Source organism: Anser brachyrhynchus (assembly GCF_964034855.1).
Source record: "Anser brachyrhynchus genome assembly, chromosome: 11".
NCBI classification, from domain to species: Eukaryota; Metazoa; Chordata; class Aves; order Anseriformes; family Anatidae; genus Anser; species Anser brachyrhynchus.
In genome coordinates this window covers 11,360,443-11,379,840 of record NC_137706.1, presented here as the reverse complement: position 1 = coordinate 11,379,840, position 19,398 = coordinate 11,360,443, and the positions used below count along the sequence as shown (strand labels likewise).

Genomic DNA, 19,398 nt, shown 5'->3' with positions numbered 1-19,398 from the left:
AGAGCTGCACAGCCCTTTCAGTAAAGACATTTCTCCTTATATCCAACCTAAACCAACCTATCCAACAGAACATCCGTTTCAGCAAGACTGTTAACGTTTCTAAAGGAAAAAAGGACTTGGGCCTGTATGCCCATTACTGTTTGTGTCCAGATTTAGCAGTAGCTCGTGGAAGACGTCCCTCTGCCTTGTAGCAGTCCCCAAGGTATTTTGTGTCACTGGACTGAGAGCTGAAAGTGTTAGTGAAATTAGCTGGTCTTGGAGGGGGCCCATGCAGGAGGTGGGTGGCACACTCAACTGCTCTAAGTCATCACGGCGAAAAGGTGCCGACATGGTGTGCTTGGGGCAGGAAGGAGCTGAAGGCTTTACATTTCATGGAATGGTTTGGGTTGGGAGCGACCCTAGCGGTCATCTAATTCCAGCCCCCTTGGGCAGGGATACCACCAGCTCTGCATTTATTTGAGATTGCTACTCTTACATAGATCAGAAAAAAAAGAGGAACGTTGGTAGGAGCAGGAGATGACCTAACAACTAGTTTCACAAACACTTTCTTAGGTGGTAGAAGCAGCCACAAAATACTCCTGAGATATTTTCTCCCCTCTTGCAGGTAATGTAGAAGCCTAAATTGGACATAATTTCCATATTGTATGCTCCAGTGAATTCAGCACATAGTTGTGTGCCTGTGCTTGATCTGGAGCATGCTCCTGTTGTGGGACAATGCCAACAGGCAGAGGTGGTATAAAGAGTTGTGGACAACCTCAGACATGAACCACAACCCCATGTCTCAAGAGACTAATTATCTAGTATTTGTTGTAATTTTAAGCATTTGAGCAAAAACTCTTGTGTACTACTTTTGTCCCTGACGTTCTTCTCAGTGCACTGAGAAGTTGATTTAGAAACAGCTGTCTTTGGGATGGAGAAACATTGTCATCGTTTCTTAAAGCTAGCAGAAATCGCACTATAGTGTTTTGGATTTTTTTGGTGTTTTTCAATATCTTGCTCCGTGCCTTCCTCAGGATGCGTGGAGAAGAGCTTGTGTCTGAATTCTGGGACTGAGTATCTTGATATTTTCAAAGTAAAGTTGTGGCTTGGCTTACATATTCTAAAGAGCTTCAAGAAACAGAAAAAAAAATCCCTTTAACTTTGGTTGTAGCAGAGCAGGTCCCCATTGTGTTATTGCCTGAAGGTTATCATTAGTGATTATTCAGGTACCTGGTTCCAGATTATCCCAAGAAAGGGAATTCTTGGGAAAGGTCAGTGGCTGAAGACAAAGGGTGGCAGTGGCATATTTGCTGTTCCCAGGTCTGTACTAAAGGATGGTGACCTCTGACAAATGGAAAGTAAGCTGGGTTGATATTTGATTGGTGTTCTTTACAGCTCTTGTGTTAAATGACACTAAATTTGGATTATTAACTATGACACGTGCCAATCTAATGTTTGCATAACCTGAGAAACAAGAAAATAAAAAGCTTTCTAGCTTGGTATGGAACAAGAATGTCACCTTGTTTGGAAGGCAGGGAAGATGTCTTATCCAACAGGGCTGTTCAAGAAAAGAAGTAGAAAGCTAATTTTTTCAGTACGATACTTTCCAGTCACCCAGTTCCACGCTACAGTGAAATAACCGAAGGACAAGTGAGCTGCAGCGAGAGGCAGGAATGATCGCATTGGAGAGGGGACACAGCTTAAGCTGGCTTCGCTCCATGAGAAAACTTATCCTGTATTGATACTTAAGGCTTCTCACTTTAATTGGAATTTCTTACCGCGACTTTTTGAATTACTTAGACATCTTCATGTTTCTTGTATCTGTTCAAAAGGAAAGTAAGGCAAATGGTTTGTTCGTTCCTGCCAGTGGTTTGGAAAATACCGTGTCTTATCTTTCTGAATGGCCTTGGGTAAAGTCCGTATTAATGGGACTGATAACAGGTAAATGAGTTTCCTAGGTGAGGCCAAAATGTGAATGACATAGGTGGATCCTGGTTGTTTTGGGGAAGGGAAGAGGAATGTGGATGTGGTCCGGACAGTGGGGAAAGGAGGAGATTGGGAGCAACTATGAGGATGAGAAGGCGATGATGCTGCATTGAGAAGGTGGAGCGGAAAGACCTTTAGAGAAATGATTGAGAGCTTGACTGTAATATTACATTTTGGGCTTTCAGTGGCTACATGGTTGCAGTTACTCCAAGTACAGCAGGGAAATCCTACTGGACTTAGTTTCATATAGAATATGCGTAAGACGAAGGCAGCTAAATACCAAGGTGGGCTCTCCGGCTTTTAGTGAGGATATAGGATTACGAGCTATGAGTTAATCCATTTCAGAAATAGAAAGAACAGGACTTACTGGATGTGTGCTTTAAGTGGATCGTATTAATGGATCTCAGTTATTTTTACCTTTTTTTTTTTTTTGGAGACTTGTGAGGCCATTTTTGCAATCGTCACTTGATAGGATTTATTTACTCCTCCTCTGTTGCAGAAGCACAAGAAGAAAACAGTATGCGAACTTGAATATCTGGTAGGTTGGATTTTGATCACAGGGGATGCTGTGCTGCATGCAGGTATTACGTTTATCCAGTTGTTCAAAAAGTGGAAGCAGATGTTTCTTGTAACTTCAGGTCTGTTTGGTCTGACTATGGCAGTGTTATGTTCTAGAGCAAGTTGTTTGTTTTTTTTGGGGGGGTGTGATTAAATAGTTGCTAGATTATGCCAAATTAATCTGATATGCGTGTTCTACAATTTATTTTTGGATTGGAGAAATAGGTAGATCCTAATTGTCCAGGTGTTCAGTGAAATGGCTGACAAGAGTGCTGTGTGGGGAACGGCTGTACTGAAGAAGTAAAGTTAAGAGGTTGGAGCAGAACCAGGTAAAAAAGGAGGGCACTGCAACTGGGGACAGGTTGCCTGTAGGACTCCCCTAGGGGTGGCTTTATCCAGCTCAAACACCCTAGTTGATGGTCGTATTAAGGACCTTGGAGGCTGAATGTGCTGGTAAAACTTGTGGGACCAACAGAGTAAGAAGTCATCAGGGGGAAAACTGGATGTTTTACAGGAGGACCTAGGTGGTCATGAAGACTGCATAGGAATCGGAAGAAGCAATTGAAAATCAGGATATGTGTTTGGTCACAGGAAGGCTCTGAACAATCGATCTGTGCAAGGGATTTGAGTTAACCTGCAGTACCAGCCAGGGTCTTGTTAATGCTCCCTGTCGCTGCTAGCAATTACTTACCAGGAGAAACATGTATTGTTCCACGTTTATCAGGGAGAAACTGGAATAAATGAAGACTGAACGACTGGGGAAATGGAAAGATGATGTTATGAGGGGAAATTAAAAGACCTTTATGAGTTTAGCTTGGCAAAGAACTGAAACATTACAATGGGTCTCCTTCAGTACCGCACAAGACACAATATTAAAGGTGAGGGTAGTGGCACTTTCTTCCAGAAATCAAATCTTCAAAAATGAAGTGTTGCCCCTCAGGGATCACCCTCTGTAGTTTGTCAGCATCAGACAGTTCTTGTAGCCTTTTCGGAACTGAGCTCAAATTCCAGATGAACAAAAACCATGCAGATCCTCATGCTTTCATTATAGGTCTGCTTTTCCTCACAAAGTGAGAGTGTGTGAGGCTGCTCTGTGTTCACTATGATGTTTACAGAGTGGAGCTTTTTAAACCTACAGGCAACGTTGATGTGAGAACAGGCTCAGATAGATTTACATGGAAAATTGGGAGATGGTTTGTCATCATCAGAGGAATGAATTCTGGAAAAGGTTTCCCATAGAAGTAACGAACAAAGGATACAAACTGGTTTTGAGACAGAGCTTATTTGTTTTTTTGGCAAGGACAGAACAGTGCACAATAATGTGCAAGAATTCAAAGTACTTTCTGACCCTCTTGGGCATAATTGTCCATCTACTAGTAACCAGAGAGATTTCCTATTTCATTTTGTCTTTTTTGATACCATCCAAAATCCACAGAGGTAGCTAAGACTTGAAATACAACACGTAAACTAAGGACCTCTGAATTTTCCTCCACCTCTGTGCTTTTGTTCTTCCCCCTCTCTTTCTTCTTCTGTTGTTCTTTATTTGTCCAATAAGATTTTTTCAGTGAGACATGACGTATCCTGTTTATGCACCACCTACACTAGAGTTACTTAAAAGCAATTTTATGGCTGCCTTTTCTGTTTCTTCTTCCTTCCCCCTCTTAAATCAATGTTTTATAATTTATTGGCTAAAACTTGCCAGAAGCTAGTAGGACCACATGCTGCACTGGTAATCTCCCAGCAGTAAAGTAGCAAGTAAGAAAGCAGCTATATCTCTGCTTTTTTTTTCCTTTTTTCTTTTTTTTTTTCCTGCATTTTCATGTTTTAATTTGGAAAACAAGAAGATCGAAAATCAATAAAAATTCTCATGGCCCTGGAGAGTACTGCTTTCTTCCTCTCCCAAACCAACTGCGATTAATGCAGTTCCTAGGTACCAGCAAAGGCTGATTTTGTTTTGTTTTTGTATGGAGGTTTTCCCTCTGGATTTTATGGAAGCAAAGGGTTGGAGGATGTTATGGTGAAAGCACATTGAGGGAATGAAGCTGCAGGCAGGGATTGCTGGGAGCGCAGACAAAGAGATGAGCGGCAGGATAGGAGCCAGAGCCCATACCCTGAGGCCAGAACAGCGCGTTGGTGCGATGAGGAGGAGGAGAGGCTGGGGAGGAAGGAGGTTAGGGTGCAGCTCTATGGTCCGCTTAAATCAGCGTGTGGGCTGCTGCCACACAGGGTGACAATCCCACCCTCGTTTGGTCTCCCAGCCCTGGCAGCCCCACAGCCCCCAGGGGACGGAGGTCAGCACGGAGGAAGGGGCACGCAGGGGAACCAGCACGAGGGCAAGGAGGGGATCGGAGGCAGAGTGTGTCCCCAGCAGGATGGTGCGTGGAAGCTGTGAGGCTGGAAGCTGATGGCTTCTGGCACCAAGATGGAAGGCTCCTTCTCCCTCGTTGTTCCTCCATATGGGCCCCAGTGACGCTGACAGAGCGCCGGGGGCAGAAGGGCCGGGTGGTGGTGGTGGTCTCAAATCCTGCTGGTGCAGGGAAGGGTGCGAGGAGGAGGAGGTGTCCTTCTGAAGTGCCTGTGCACCAGCGCACGCAGCACGGGGAGAATACACGAGGAATTGCAGGTGTGCGTGCAGTCGCGGGGCTGTGATCCCGTGGGGATCATGGAGGTACGGTAGGATGGCCTGCGTGACTGGATTGCTGCATCAGAGGGATACAGGTGCTGTGGGAAGAACAGGCTGTGAAGGGAAAGAGTTCTCCTTTGTGTGAGAGAGCAGCTGGAACGTGCGGAGCTCTTCCTGGTGATGGGTAACTGAGAGCTTGTGGCTTAGGATGAGAGAGAAGATGAGTAAGGATGACATGGTAATGGATATCTGCTACAGGTTGGCTGTACGGGAAGAACAGGCAGGCGAGGCCCTGTACAGGCAGCTGGTAGCAGCCTCGCGCTCACAGGACCGGGTCCTCATGGGGGACTGCAGCCACCTAACATCTGCAGCGCTGGAGGGCATAAGCAGTCCAGGAGACCCCTGGACAGCGTCAGTGACAACCTCCTGACCCAAGTGAAAGGGGTTCCAACAAATGGCTTCTTGGAAGTGTGAAGGTCAAAAGCAGCCTTGGCTGCGGTGTCCATGAGATTGTGGAGCTCAGGATTCTGAGGGCAGGGAGAAGTGTGAAGAAGCAGCTTACAAATCTGCACTTCAGGGGAGCAGACTTAGGCCTCGTTAGGATCTGCTTGAAAGAGTCACAAAATTGTTCGGGTTGAAGGCACCTCGGGGTCCATCTGCTCCAACCCCTGCTCAAGCAGGGACACCTGGAACAAGTTGCCCAGGACCACGTCCAGATGGCTTTTGAAGATCTCCAGGGAGGGAGACCACAACCTCTCTGGGCAGCCCGTGCCAGTGCTCTGTCACCCACACAGTAAAAAAGCACTTCCTGATGTTCAGATGTAAGCTTCTGTGTTCCAGTTTGTGCCCAGTGCCTCTTGTCCTGGCACGGGGCACCACAGAGAAGAGCCTGCCTCAGTCCTCTTTACACCCTCCCTTCAGCTATGTACAGACATTGGTAAAGCTCCCCCTGACCACCACTTCTCCAGGCCGAGCAGTCCCAGCCTCTCCTCACAGGAGAGGTGCTCAGTCCCTTTGTCATCTCCATGGCCCTTTGCTGGACTCCCTCCAGTCTGTCCAGGTCTCCCTTGTGTTGAGGAGCCCAGCACGGGACCTGGCGCTCCCCGCATGGCCTCCCCAGAGCTGAGCAGGGCAGGATCCGTCCCCTGCCTCCAGCCCAGACTGCTGCTCGCCGCCTTCCCGGCAAGGCGCGCTGCTGGCTCGTGCTTGGCCAAGCTGATGGCCTTCTGTCGTGGTAGATGAGGGGGAAGCAGTGTATGCTGTCCAGCTTGACTTCGGTGCAGCTGTTGTTGCTGTCCTCTTCAGGAACCTCCTAGAAAAGCTGTGAAGTATGGGCTGGATGAGCAAACAGTGCTGCGGGCTGAAAGCTGGTTGTGTAGCCAGGCCTGGAGGGGTGGTGTGCAAGTACAAAGTCTAGCTGGAGGCCAGTTACTTACTAGCAGTGTGCAAGGGTTAGTGCTGGGTCCAGGCCTGTTGAACAGCTTCATTAATGGTCTGGGTGATGGGGTACGTTGTACCCTAAGCACCTTTGCAGGTGCCACCAAACCGGGAGGAGTGGCTGGTGCACCAGAGGGTCATGCTGCCATCCAGGGGGACCTGGGCAGGCTGGAGATGTGGGCTGGCAGGAATCCGATGAGGTTCACCAAGGAGAAGTGCGAAGTCCTGCCCTGGGGAGCACCCCCAAAACCCAGCCCCAGGACATGCTGGGGCACCCAGCTGGGAAGCAGCCCAGCACAGAAGGCCCGGGGGGGAGTCCTGAGGAACACCAAGGTGACCGTGAACCAGCAACGTGCCCAAGGAGTAAAATGTTGTCCTGGGCTGTGTCAGGCACAGCACTGCAGGTGGAGGGAGGGGACCCTACGCACCTTCCTTCTGTGGCAAGGGCTGGGATCTTGTAGTTGGGATTAACAAATATTTGGCTGGTGAAGTAGGAAGGGAGTCAGTGAAAAAGCAAAGTGGTGAAGATCACAGCAAAAATGGTGCGTGATCTGTCTTTGCTAGGACACAAAGCACAAGGAAATGCAGGGTGAAAAGAAAGAAGCAGAGCTGAGAGACTAGATGGGCATCAACCGATGGATGGGCGGAAATCTGCCCTGCAGGGTGGAGGGCAAGCAGAGGGCTTTAACATTACTGTCATAAGAAAGGAGAAGGAAAAGTGCCATGCAGTCTTAAGGGACGTACTGGTGACTTGAAAGTGGGGATGTGAAAGCCCAGTGTCATCCAGTGAGGGATTATTTTAGCAACTGGGAGTTCAGGTTTCGAGTCGCAATGCGAGAGGCAGAGTGGTTGGTTGGTGGCTCAGAAGAAAAGATGTGGAAACTGAAATTCTTAAAATTATGGCTGACATCAGGAGAAAAGTTCTGCAGACTGAGAGGGTTCAGAATTAAGTTTATTTGATGCAGCATTGTCTATACATGGGATACTGGTGTGAAATTTTGCATTGAAATTCCACTGTTTCCTACAGCTGTCAATTCCTAGATCTACACATTTTTCTGCAAGTGCAAAAATGTGTTTTGTGGTTATCGAAGAGCCTTAACTTCCAGGGAATCAGGTGTTACTTGAATGCCTTAGATGACTGGGGCTTAACCACCCTGGTGTCTTGGGAATATTTAGGGGTGTGTGTGTGGAGGGGTCAGTCTTGGTGGGGGTGTGAGAAGGACGCTGGGTTTGGGAGCGTTGGGCGGTGGACGAGGTGCAGGAGCACTGATGAGAGTGAACAGGGGAGGTGGGATGCAACGAAGAAGAGCAGACGTGCGGTGGAGAGGGGGAGTGAGCCAGAGCGAGCAGAAGAGGGGATAGATGGAAAAGTTCCGCATTGAATTGTAATTAAGTCCTTTAGGCTGACGGCCAAGCAGGTTCCCGTGGCGGCATTGGCCCTCTAGGCTGACACGTTAAAACAGGCAGCTATAACCAAGGAAACAGAAGTATCTTTGTACTCCCTGAGAGTATGGAGTTAATTAGGTTAAAAATGTCCATGTTAGGGCTGGACTTGCATGTTCCTTCACCAAAACTTGAATGCATTGGTCTTAGGATATCACTTTGGTTCCAGATTTTTCTTTTAATTAATAACTTTAGGTTTCTCGTGTAGCTTTTCAGATCTTTAAGTTGAACGTGCTAATGAAATGATACCTATTCATTTAAAGAAAGCCTGGGGGAAGGATACAGCTTAGCTATCACAAAGACTGCAGAAGAAATTCTCTGCTGGCCACTTCTGCTCGCATAGGTAAAATTTTGTGTAGCAACATTATAAACTTGAAACCATCCAAGTGAAAAATCACCCTGCAGGCGTCTGGTTTGCTCAGAGACGTTGACTGCAGGGTGGGCTGGGAAAAAGCTGTGCCCGCGGGAGGTGTGGAGCTGAAGGTGAGGGCTGGAGCTGCAGGCTGCCGGAGCCAGCGTGCCACACAGCACCGCACAGCCGTGCCGAAGGATGCAGGCTGCTGGCGTTCAGCCCAGTGAGGCAGTAAGTGAAAGCTAATGCAAAGTTAACGGTTAACTCTAAGTGGTAATTCCCTTCTATTTTTTTTTTTTATAGCAGAAACATCCTGCTAATCTACATTGCGCTGCTCAAACTGCCTGCGGTCCCTTGGCTGCCAGAAGTATTGGTTGTCCCTTCAGTTCTGCTAAAGCAGAAAAAATAAAAGCTATTGAAAGGCTGGATTTGGGAAGGACTGGGGCTTTGGGGCACCTCTGGTGGGGGATTTTTGGTATGAATATGTAAAGGACAAGTGCTCTTTAAAACACTTGTGTTCCAAAAATACCAGTTCTCTTCCCCTCTAACTGTTTCACTCTGAGTCCTTAATGATTTTTTTTTTTAACGTAGAGGTTGTTAGCCTTATGAAATTTTTCCTCTTTTGTAGCTGAGGTTCCATGCCTTGCAGTCAGCATGACCCCATGTTTCCAGCTGAAGCTACACAGTGGTCATGTCAAGGAGTCTGGGGGCTTCTCATTAAATAGATGTGAATTTTGTCGGCATCGTTTAACTTTCTATAGCAGCAAAGAGGGTCTGAACCTAATGTGAAGTGTCTTTGCTTGCACTGAAGCTGGCTCCCTTTCGGTTTGTGTCAGGAGTAGTGAAAGCGAAGGGTTTAGTGCCCCAGGTTCAGCCTCCAGTGGGGCGTTAATGGGATCGTGCCCTGGCTGGTTACAGACAAAGCCTGTAACCGTCGGGAAAATTGCCCGCCGGGATTTTGCGGCGATGCCTGTGTGTGAGAAGGGAGATTGCTCTGACTTTCTGATCCGGTGTGCTGTGCACAGCTGGGCTAGAAGAAAACATGCTTGTAAACGGATCAAATGTGAGGCAGAGTCATTTAGTCAATTGTTTTAATGAAGCAGAAGGGTCAATGACGCTGTCTCTATGCAGGCACTTCCCACAGCAAAACTGGGCTTTATCTTTGAATTTCCTGATTCACAAATACCTTTGTGGCTTCAGGATTGCAGTTAGCACTCTGAAAGAGTTGGTCTAGTATGGTTTTTTTTTCAACCTTAACTCTACTTCAGTGAGTATTTGGTGGTTTTTTTCCCTTCTGAAGATGTTAATAAATAGAAATGGGAATAAAATTAAGTATTCTGAAGTGTGTGAGCTTCTGAGCATTTTTCTGTGTGTGTGATTGTGACTTCTGAAAGAAAAGCCCGAATGCTGTGTGGCAGGCGAACCAGAATTAAATAAAACTTGTAATAAATAACTCTTGATTAAAGTGTAGGTTATGGGAGTATACGAGAAACGCAGACATTACACAACTCAAAATCATATCCTGGTAACACGCTTTAGAAATAACTGACTAATGAATGTCTCAAATTGCTGCCAGACTTCTTTGAAAAGTCATGGAAAACTAGGAGAGAGATAAAAATGTGACATCTGGAACCAAGTTAAAATTTCTCGTGCAAAGCAGAAGCGTTGCAAAAGAAAACGCCACTTGGGCTCCAAGATAAAGCCTTGGGGATGTGGGGAGCTGAAACGGGGCTGCCCCTTTGCCCCTGAGAAATGCGGCTGCTCCTGGTCTGAAACAGATGGGTGCGTGCTCCTGCACTGCCTCTGGGCAGCTGAATGGCAGGATTTCTGGGCTCAAGTCTTTTGCAGGCCTTAAGGAAAGGATGAGAATAAGCTTAAAGGTATTAGTTACTGGTTTTATTTTCCTCCACTGAACCTTTTTCAGCTCTGCTGTATACCTTGGAGTGAAGGAGGTGACCCCGATTCATACAGAAGTGAACTGTGGGAATTATGTACAGGGGGGAGATGTTTTCTGTCTCATTCCATGCTGTTTTTTTGCTTTTTTTAGTTCAATCCTGACATATTTTTTTTTTCTGATTGCTGCAGAACACTGTGCTGATGTTTTCTCAGGAGTGTCTCCTTCCTGTAGTGGCAATGCTCAGCTTGCAGACTGTCACTACGTGTGTAAAGCTAAGACTGCTTTTTCCCATGTAGCTCACTTTGATTCGATAGCCAAATGTAACCTGCCATGTGCTTACCTGGATACTCAGTCCTGTGTGGTCTTTTTGCAGTTTTTTGTGGCCAGTTCTTATTTGTAATACTCTGAGTTAACCAGGATATCATCAGCATTCTTTGCCATTTTACTGTTTGTTCCCTTTCCCAGATATTTTGCGAATATTTTGAAGAGCCCAAATTCCAGCAGACCTTTCCTAGAGCCCTTCCTCCATGAAAGAGCTGTTTCTTTCTGTCTTCTGACCAGTGATTTATCAATGCATAAGTCGTCTTTGTTTATGCCCTAGCAGCTAGTTCCCTTGAAAGCCTTTGGAGAAGGGTGTTGCAAAACTCTCTTTGGAAATCCAGGTAGATTGACCCATCTGGAGTTCACATCTTCCTTACCCTTGTGGTTTTGGAGCCCTTTGGAGAACTTGGATGAAGCAGGGAGGGAGAGGCCGTGTTGACTTTTCCCAAGTACTGTACAAGTAACGCTGGTTAAAGATGACAGTTTTCATTATTCTTACTAATTTGTCCGTGACTCATTGCTCTTCATTTTGTCTGTTTGCTCCGTAAATTCTCGTCTCTTCCATGAGACAATCTGAACTCGGAGGCTTGTTGTTTTTTTGTTTTGTCCCCACTCCGCAGCATGGTGTCAGTGTGGGAATCCTTCCAGCTTCTGCCACGGCATTCGTAGACGCAATAAATTCATTTCTCCTTATCCTCACCAGACTCTTGCTTTTTATTCCCCTATCATGCATGTGCACTCTCTGGCAGCCTTCCTGCTCTTGCAGGGTCTGAAGAAGATAACCATTAGCGTTGATGCCTCTTGCTAGCTGGCCCTCAAACATTTCTATCCTATGTCAGCATATTTTGGGTCGTTGACAGCCTTTCACGTAGTGGGGAAGCTCACTGCTTCTGGGTGTAGCCTGCGCATCCCCAGGCAGCACTGCCCGACACAAAGCCCATTAAACGCTGCAGGCAGAAGGGTGACTGGGGCACGTTTCGGATCAAGCACAAGCACTCTAGGCAGTGAAGATTCAGGTTTTTCTGTGTGTTGGTTGCCCAGAGGCCAAGGGAGCCTTTAGGGGTGCAAGATAGGGCATGTCGGGATGCAAGAGGTGAGCCCCAAACTGTCTCTTTGCTGCCTTAAAATCAAAATTTAATCAGCCTTGACAAGGCAGTTTTGGGGATTTGTGGAGAAGGTATTTCTCGCTACAACATGAGGGCAAAGGTGCTTTCTACTTGTGTTTGTGCTGAGTCTGCTTTAAATACTAGGTGGGATCAAAGTTGAAGAGTCCTAACAGCACCAAAAAGTGGCATTTCCCACTGCAAATCGAAACCCAGTTAAAAAAAATTCTGTAAAAGACAATAAAGAAAGCTGAGACTGCCCTGAACATCAGTTTCTACTTGTAGCTCTTCTTTGGTGATTTGAGAGTGCTTTGGAGAATTTAAAGTTGAGCTCAGAAGTTAAAATATTCCTTGCCTAGAAGTCCTGGGGGTATTTTAATTTCCCATTTTCTCATTGCCACTTGTATTTAACGGGTTCAGACCATGGCTGAGTAGTGCTGTTGTTCCTTGCTGAAATTAGGGCATTTTGGGAAGGGCTAAAATACCCTTGAATGTGGTTTAGGTTTGGGTGTCTGCGTGGGGATTCTACAATATAGTTCCTTCCAGCTGTTCTTCTCTTTCCTATGAAAATCTTTTCTGCTTTAAATTTATTTTGTAACATCTCAAATCATGTCTTTTGGATAGTTTGGCAATTTCTGAAGTTTCGTCCTTCCTCGAGGGCCTAATTTTTTATTCCCCCCTCCCCCTCCAAAAAAAAAAATAATCCTTTTTGGATTTGTTGTAGCTTTGCGTTTTATTATAAATGATGTTTTCTGATACCTGCAGTACTTCTGACAATTCCCTAATAGGCACTAGGTACTGGAGCATCAGAGATGTTCCATGAAGTACCAACGCTGTAGAAAACGTAGCTGACCCTCGCGGCATTTGGTTTTATTTTCCTTTTTGTCAGATTTAGGGGATTCTCTCCCAGGTTTCTACCCTGGTTGCCAGCGGTGAAGTCTGAAGGACTTAGGCTGGTCCACCTATGTGTGCACATGCTATATTAAAAGCTTCACTTGGCCACGAAGACATACTCCCTTCTTCAGAGCCTTCTTTAACTGGAGTGGAAGAAATGATGCAGTTAAATTATCCAATTTGATAATCCATAATTAGCTGCTTGCTGTAGCTCATTCTTAAGCTGGAGTTAGGAGCAGAAGAACAATTTTGCATGTGTTTATTAACGAAAGAAGAGAGTTTAAGCTCCTAGAGGGCTCAGATCGGAAGGTAGGTATCTATTATGGCTGTTCATATGTACATACTGTTATGGTACCGAACTTTATGTATCACATAAACGATGCTTGTTCTGCAGATCTGTATTGCTATGAAGTGTGGCCCTTCTAACAGCAGGAAGAAAAAATTGGATTTCATAAGAGGCACAGAAACAGGGAGAAAAAGCGTCTTTGCATCATTTCCAATACAAGGTTATCAAGAAGCACCTGTAAGGATGTCACAGCACACGTGGCTCGTGTTCTTTAAAAGTTCAGATTTGGTCCAGTTAGAAGAAATTTTGCAGGAGACCTAGATGTGGTTTTGGTAGGGAAGGCACGTCAGCACTGCGCTGCGTTCAGTGGTAAGCATTCTGAGCCAGTGTGTAGGGGAGTTCGTCTGCGTTTTTGGTGACTTTGGTGCAGGACGTGGGCATGTTGAGGAAAGTGCTTTCCTTCTCAAACGTCGTAATGCTGAAATGAGGGCAGTGACTGCGCAAGTTTTCAGAGCTAAGAGCTGAAAGTTTTTGTTTTCTTTTTATAGAAGAAAAAAGGAAAATAAATCATAGAGGGTGTGGTTTTAGAATGGATACACACACTTGAAATGGCTAATTAGAGAAGTTGTTTGGTTTGTTGTGGAAAAAGATGACAAAGGCAGGCCAAAGTGTGTCGTAGAGCTAATGCCAGGTAGGTAGGGGAACGTGCTGGAGCTTCCCCTAAACCTGAAAGATTTCTAGGATGAATTAGGGGGAGGGAAAGCAAATAGAGAATAAATAAATAACATAACATAACCTTTCTTCCATCAGACTTGCCAAGTGTGCCAGATGATGCTGCCCAACCAGTGCAGCTACTGCGCTCACCAGAGGATCCACGCTCACAAGTCCCCGTACTGCTGCCCGGAGTGCGGGGCCGTCTGCCGCTCTGCCTATTTCCAGACTCACGTCAAAGAGAACTGCCTGCATTACTCCCGCAAAGTCGGATTCAGGTTTGTGCAAGCTCCAGAAGGTCTGCACCGGGGCGGCAAGAGGGAGGGGGACGTTGGATTTAGGTCTTTGGAAACGTGTCTTGCTTGTGGCAGAAACAAAAGGGGATGTGTCACAGGACCACGTGGTTCTCTATGGGGCGAAACACATTTGGAACGGGAAATGACTAAAAGAATTTAAGGGGAGGTTTCTGAGCACAGAAATGATTTTGAGGCAGCTTTAAGTTGAAAGATGCTTGTATTAACTTCAAGTTGCAGGCGGTCCTCTCAGGATTGATATTTACAGCAAAAAGATTGCAGAACTTAATCCTCTAAATCTCTTTAAGGGTAGAACTTATATATATGTCAGTTGTAATGGACTGAGGGATATGTGCCTTCACAGGAAAGGCACAGATTATTTTACTGTACGTCCCTAAAACTTGGCAAATGCCTCTCATGAGCTGAGAGAAATGGAGGAAGGCTCCCAAGGTGGTGTGTGTGTGTGCTCGTGCTGTCCTTTTTCCAGCCAAATTGATTGCTTTAATAAAAGACATTACTTTTCCCTACAAGCCTTTCCTGCTCTGTATGTGTAGATCACCTCAGCTGCAATACGGCTCATGCTGAGATGCAGATGATTTGCTCAGGAGATGAATGATGGACTAGGTGACCTTTCAAGATTCCTTAAAGTCCTGTTTTTTCTCCGATTACTGTTAAATACTATGAAATGTAGAGTGCGTAGGGGCAATTTCTGCTCTTGGAGCTGTTCTTTTAAAATTACAAATTCAGGAAGCTTCCACTGTGTGGCTTCTTCTAAAATCACACTTAAGTTTTCAAGGGTGTTTTCTTTCGACCATGAAGACGAGACATATCCAACTGATTCTGAATTTAATTATAAACAGTTTTTTTTTAATGTGGGATCTGATCTGAGGGTGCACAGCCCACAATGAAGAATTAATTCCATTGCAAATTAAATGGCTCTGATACTGAGGCTGTTTGAAAAATGAATTAATTTGTGACAAGGAGGAAGGAAGAATGCTGGAAAAAACAAACAAACAAACTTTTCCCTGAGATGGAAAAATGTGAATGGGAGTAGATGTCAGAAGACTAGCTGTGGTTTTAATGTAGTTGTTCGTACCTCACTGGCACTTGAGAATCCCAAATTCAGGCATAGCTTCGTTGTGCTGAGCCACTTGCGTAGCATCCCCATCTCTGGAAATGCCCTACTCAGTAACGGGTCACAGGGTTACTCTGGCCTGAGCTTGCTCTTTTAGCAAGGATCCAGTGCTGGTCCTTTCTCTTCTGTTTCCAGTTAATGGGCTCACAGTCAACAGCAACCAACAGCAGAGGTTGCTCCTGATTCTTGTGTGACCTTGCATTTTTTTTAAACATTATTCATTCCAGATGTATACAGTAATATCTTTATGATGCCTCCTTAATGCTTGTCAGCAACGCCAGCTTCCATCCATCTACAGATGTCATAAGCAAATATCTGCTTTCTGTGCTAGGGACAGTAATGAAGATCTAAAACAAGACAGAGCTCAAGAATGGTACTTACGGTGTTTGAGCTTTAACCGGTTTCTCTAGAAGTTAAATTTCTTTAACTTCCCCAATTTGTATCTTCTGAAGTTCATCTTTGAAAACTGAATCCACTAAGTAGATGAACATCTGGCTGTGCCATCCTTGTTACCCTTCCTGTCCCTGCTGCGGGGTTGATGTCATTGCCATTGCTGAAAACAGAAGAAATAAATTCAAGTTGTAGAACGGTATCTAGATAATCCGTGGCATCTGTCCTATGGTCACGTAGGGACTTTTGTTCTTTCTTTTTGTTTTTGTTACTTGCAGAACTGCAAAGCCAAGGATTTCTTTTAAATCCTCTCCAGGGTCAGTTCAACTTTTTGCTGCTTCACAATATATATCTATTTTTCCTGAATTTCTGATACGTATGTTTGGTTTTGTTTTTCTGATCGGTCCTTGTTCTGTCTTCTTTTCTGCTGATATCCCAATGCATCCAATGAAGTTTGGAGTAGGGTTGTTTGAATTTGAGTTTTAGGTGTGGATTACATTGAAGATGAGAAAGGTCTTCTGCAGTTTAACGTTAAAATTAACAAGACTGTCCTAAATGCTGCTTTCCACTTGGCTCCAAGTGTCACCTCCCCCCCTTTCCAAGCACTGTCCAGCTGTCCCCACAGATGTGGCACCATGTAGTACCCGTTTTCCTTCTCGGTACCACCGGGAGTGTTCAGGGGCTGGATGATGACAGCGTAGGAAATATTCAGAAGGTTAAAACAACATCTTGTAGCCTTATCTCCTCTCGCAGGATTCTTTCCAAGACTTGTACGCCACCCTTCCTTGCCCTGAGGCTATCCTGGAGTCTTTTCTTGCAAGCTATTCCCCCGTGCTTGGGATATGATAGCAGAATTTGTAATTTACAGAAATTACATGGCAAGCCTCAGACATCCTCCATCCACTTTGCTCTGCTAATTAGTTTACTTTATCAAAGTTTGTCCTTCTGGCACTGGGATTCTTGATTACAAAGTGGCTTTTGTTTAAACTTCCATGTACTGTAAATTAAATTAACTTGTGATCATTTGACCCCAAGTTAGAACTTATTTCATCCCTAATTCTTTGTGAAGTCTTCAGTGCTTGCCAAAACCGAACGTACTGCAGAACCATTTCTTGTTGATTTGGGAAGTGTTTCTAGAAGAAGCCTGTTGAATATTCCTGGGTGTACCAGCTAGAGCTTACTGGCAGGATTAGTGCTTTTTCTCCCATTTATACTTGGAAATTTATTCTTCCATAATAACAGGGTTCTTGGTGTTACTATAATAGAAGTCTCTCTCCCTGGCTCACATGATTGAGGATCAGGCTCGAAGGCAGAACTACCCGAGCAGAATATTTTCATGTTTTTCCACGGACGATACCAGCTGTTGTCACCGCTTCCCTCTCTAAATTCCAGAAAAGAGTGTTTCTGTGTGTATTTTGGGGGGAGAGGGTTCGACTCCTCTGGGCTGGCTTCTGCCTAAGGATCTTTTGAAGTACAACTTCAAAGCGCAGACTGGTTTCCTAAGCGCTGTCGGGAGGCTCATTTGGAGGGAAGGATAATCTAGCGGCTTGTTTGTTTTTGATACGGGCTTGGAGCTCTTCCAGTTGCTAGATAGCTGGGGTCCATCTGCGGCGGTGCCGCTGGTGTGGCGTTTGTGCCGCGGCACTGCTGAACGCACGAACGCTGACAGCACCACGGGCAAACGGCAAACCTCAGAACGAAGGAAAAAAACATTCATAAAGCAGCTTAACTCCAGCCTCGCTGGAGGAAATTACCCCTTACGTGCCTTTCGCATCCCACCAGCACAAGAGTTGGCCCCACACGCGCCCAGCTGGGCTCCTCACGGGAAAGTTCCTTCGTTGCTGCAGTCAGGACGTGCAGCGTTTGGCTCGAGCAGAGCTCTGCTGCTGCTCGTTTTCACTGAATCTTCTTAGCAGCAGCTATTCTGGCCACGGGGATGGTGACCCCTGCAGCTGGTGCAGGCGAGGGCAGGTGCCTGCATCCTCGTGTGCCCCTGAAGTGTCGGCATGTGGCTTCCCAGCAGCAGGGTGGGTGCTCGGGAGGAGCGCTGAAGCCTAAATATAGTGCGGCTGCAGGCAGTTGTTGCTATCTCGGGGCAGGCCTGTCACAGGAGCGTGCTGGGTGACCCTGGCCCTCCTCCTGGCCCCAGGGCTTTGTTTTAGGCTGCCGAGAAGAATCCTCTGGCTCCACCTGCAACCTCTGCTTCTTCGTCGCAGTCCTCCCAGAGCGTCCCCCCAGCTCCCAGACAAGCAATATCCAGGCAGCACCTGGGTCTTAATGATTTTAATGAGCCTAATCAGTTTCTGTTGCTGTTTTCAGTACCTTTGCTGTTGCTGTCATCATTTGCTGTTGCTTAGTGTCATATGAGAAAAGCAATTGTGCAGGGTTACTGAAGATTTCTTAGCTGAATAATCTTTGTGTGTGAGTGTGCTGGGGATTAACTTTGTTTATGATGCTTGTTACTACCTGGAGACCTCATCAGATACTTCTACTTCAGTTCTTCATGTGCACCTGTAACACAATTGGCTTTCAGAGATACAGGACTGCATTTTGCTGTACCACGTCTTCCTTTGTTCTTTCCACATCATTGTAGTCTCTGAAGGCTTCTTTTATAGATGCGCTCACTTGCCAATTTGTAAGATCTGCCCAGCTTGTGAATTCCTGTATCGTATTCCTCCTTGATTCTTCTGTGCTGTTACTGAAGAGACTAAACGAGGACCTGCCATAGCCTGGTGCTTGCCTCCCTCTGTGCTGCTTTCCCTTGGTGTGTGCCTTTTGGAAGCAGTATTTCAGCTGTAACTCAGCTTCTTCTTCATGTGTCCCCCAGGTGCATCCATTGTGGCGTTGTCTTCATGACCCTCGCATTGCTGAAAGTGCACATTCATGAGAAACACTGCGAAGTCTTCCACAAGTGTTCTTTTTGCCCAATGGCCTTCAAGTCAGCGGACAGCACCACGGCTCACATGACCAGCCAGCACCCAGGAGAGCCTCACAAGACGACTCAGTGAGTATTTTGTTATTATCTGTTCTTTTCCTTTGCTGGCTAGTTCCAGAACTCCCCCTTTCCATCCCATTTTTTTCCTTTTTTTTGGTTTCTGTCCTCATATCAGAAGAAGGGCTGCCACTTTGTCTGCAGGCAGAGGTTTGATCCTAACAACAGCGTGCTCTCCTTGATACGAATGCAGTCTGCTCGGGTAGGGGGAGAGGAGTTTGGGCTCCGGGTTTTGTTTACATCTGTAAAAAGATCTTAATTGTTACGCTTTGTCCAGCAGGAGTCAGAGTGGCACCTCGTGGTAGATGGCTCCAGGGTAACTGCTGAATCTGGCACTCAAAGGGAAGAGAAAGCTGTGCCATGCAGCATTGCCGCAAAAAATCACTGGAGAGAAACCTCCTGTTTTTTCCACTCTGTATCAAGCCCTGAGCTAGTGCCAAAAATGTGTAAGGGAGGAACCATGGAAAGGGAGGATTGAAAGTAATGTGTAGCTAGTATACTTTTTGAGTCTGCTCCCCTCCGTCTGCGCTTAGTGACACAAACGTGTAGGTAGTTATGCATAAAAGTAAACTTATTTTTAGCAAGCTGTGGTATGTGCCTGGGGCATTTTGTAATTCTTCCCAGTTGAGTTAATGGTTTGGTGGTCCACGTGGGTGTGTGTTGACAATACGTTGAGAGCGCAGCCCTCATTAGAAGCCCATCCCTTTTTGAAGTTAACTTGCTGAGATAACTTCTTCCGCTGTCTTCTCAAGATAACTAACGAAGAGAGAGTGAGTTTTCTTTTTTAAATTGTTCCAGGGTGATCTACAAATGTTCTTGTGAGACTGTCTTTAACAAGAAGAAGCTGCTCCAAGAGCACTTTCAGCAGAATACCAACAAGTTGTTAGTGGGCGTGTTTAAGTGTCCGCAGTGTCAGCTGGTGTATATGCAGAAACAGCAGTTAATGCAGCATGTTAAGGTAGGTAACTCCCACCACTTACTGATATGAGGTCCTAGTT

At 45.8% G+C, this 19,398-nt stretch overlaps 1 protein-coding gene across 1 annotated transcript in view; it reads left to right on the top strand.

Annotated features, from left to right (window-relative positions):
* ZNF592 (zinc finger protein 592) overlaps positions 1-19,398 on the top strand; it is a 41,877-nt gene that overhangs the window by 9,307 nt on the left and 13,172 nt on the right. Inside the window, exons 4-6 of the mRNA XM_080607570.1 lie at positions 13,690-13,868; positions 18,236-18,412; positions 19,199-19,358. Coding sequence (XP_080463696.1) covers positions 13,690-13,868; positions 18,236-18,412; positions 19,199-19,358 — 516 coding nt within the window. The remainder of the gene's footprint in view (positions 1-13,689; positions 13,869-18,235; positions 18,413-19,198; positions 19,359-19,398) is intronic.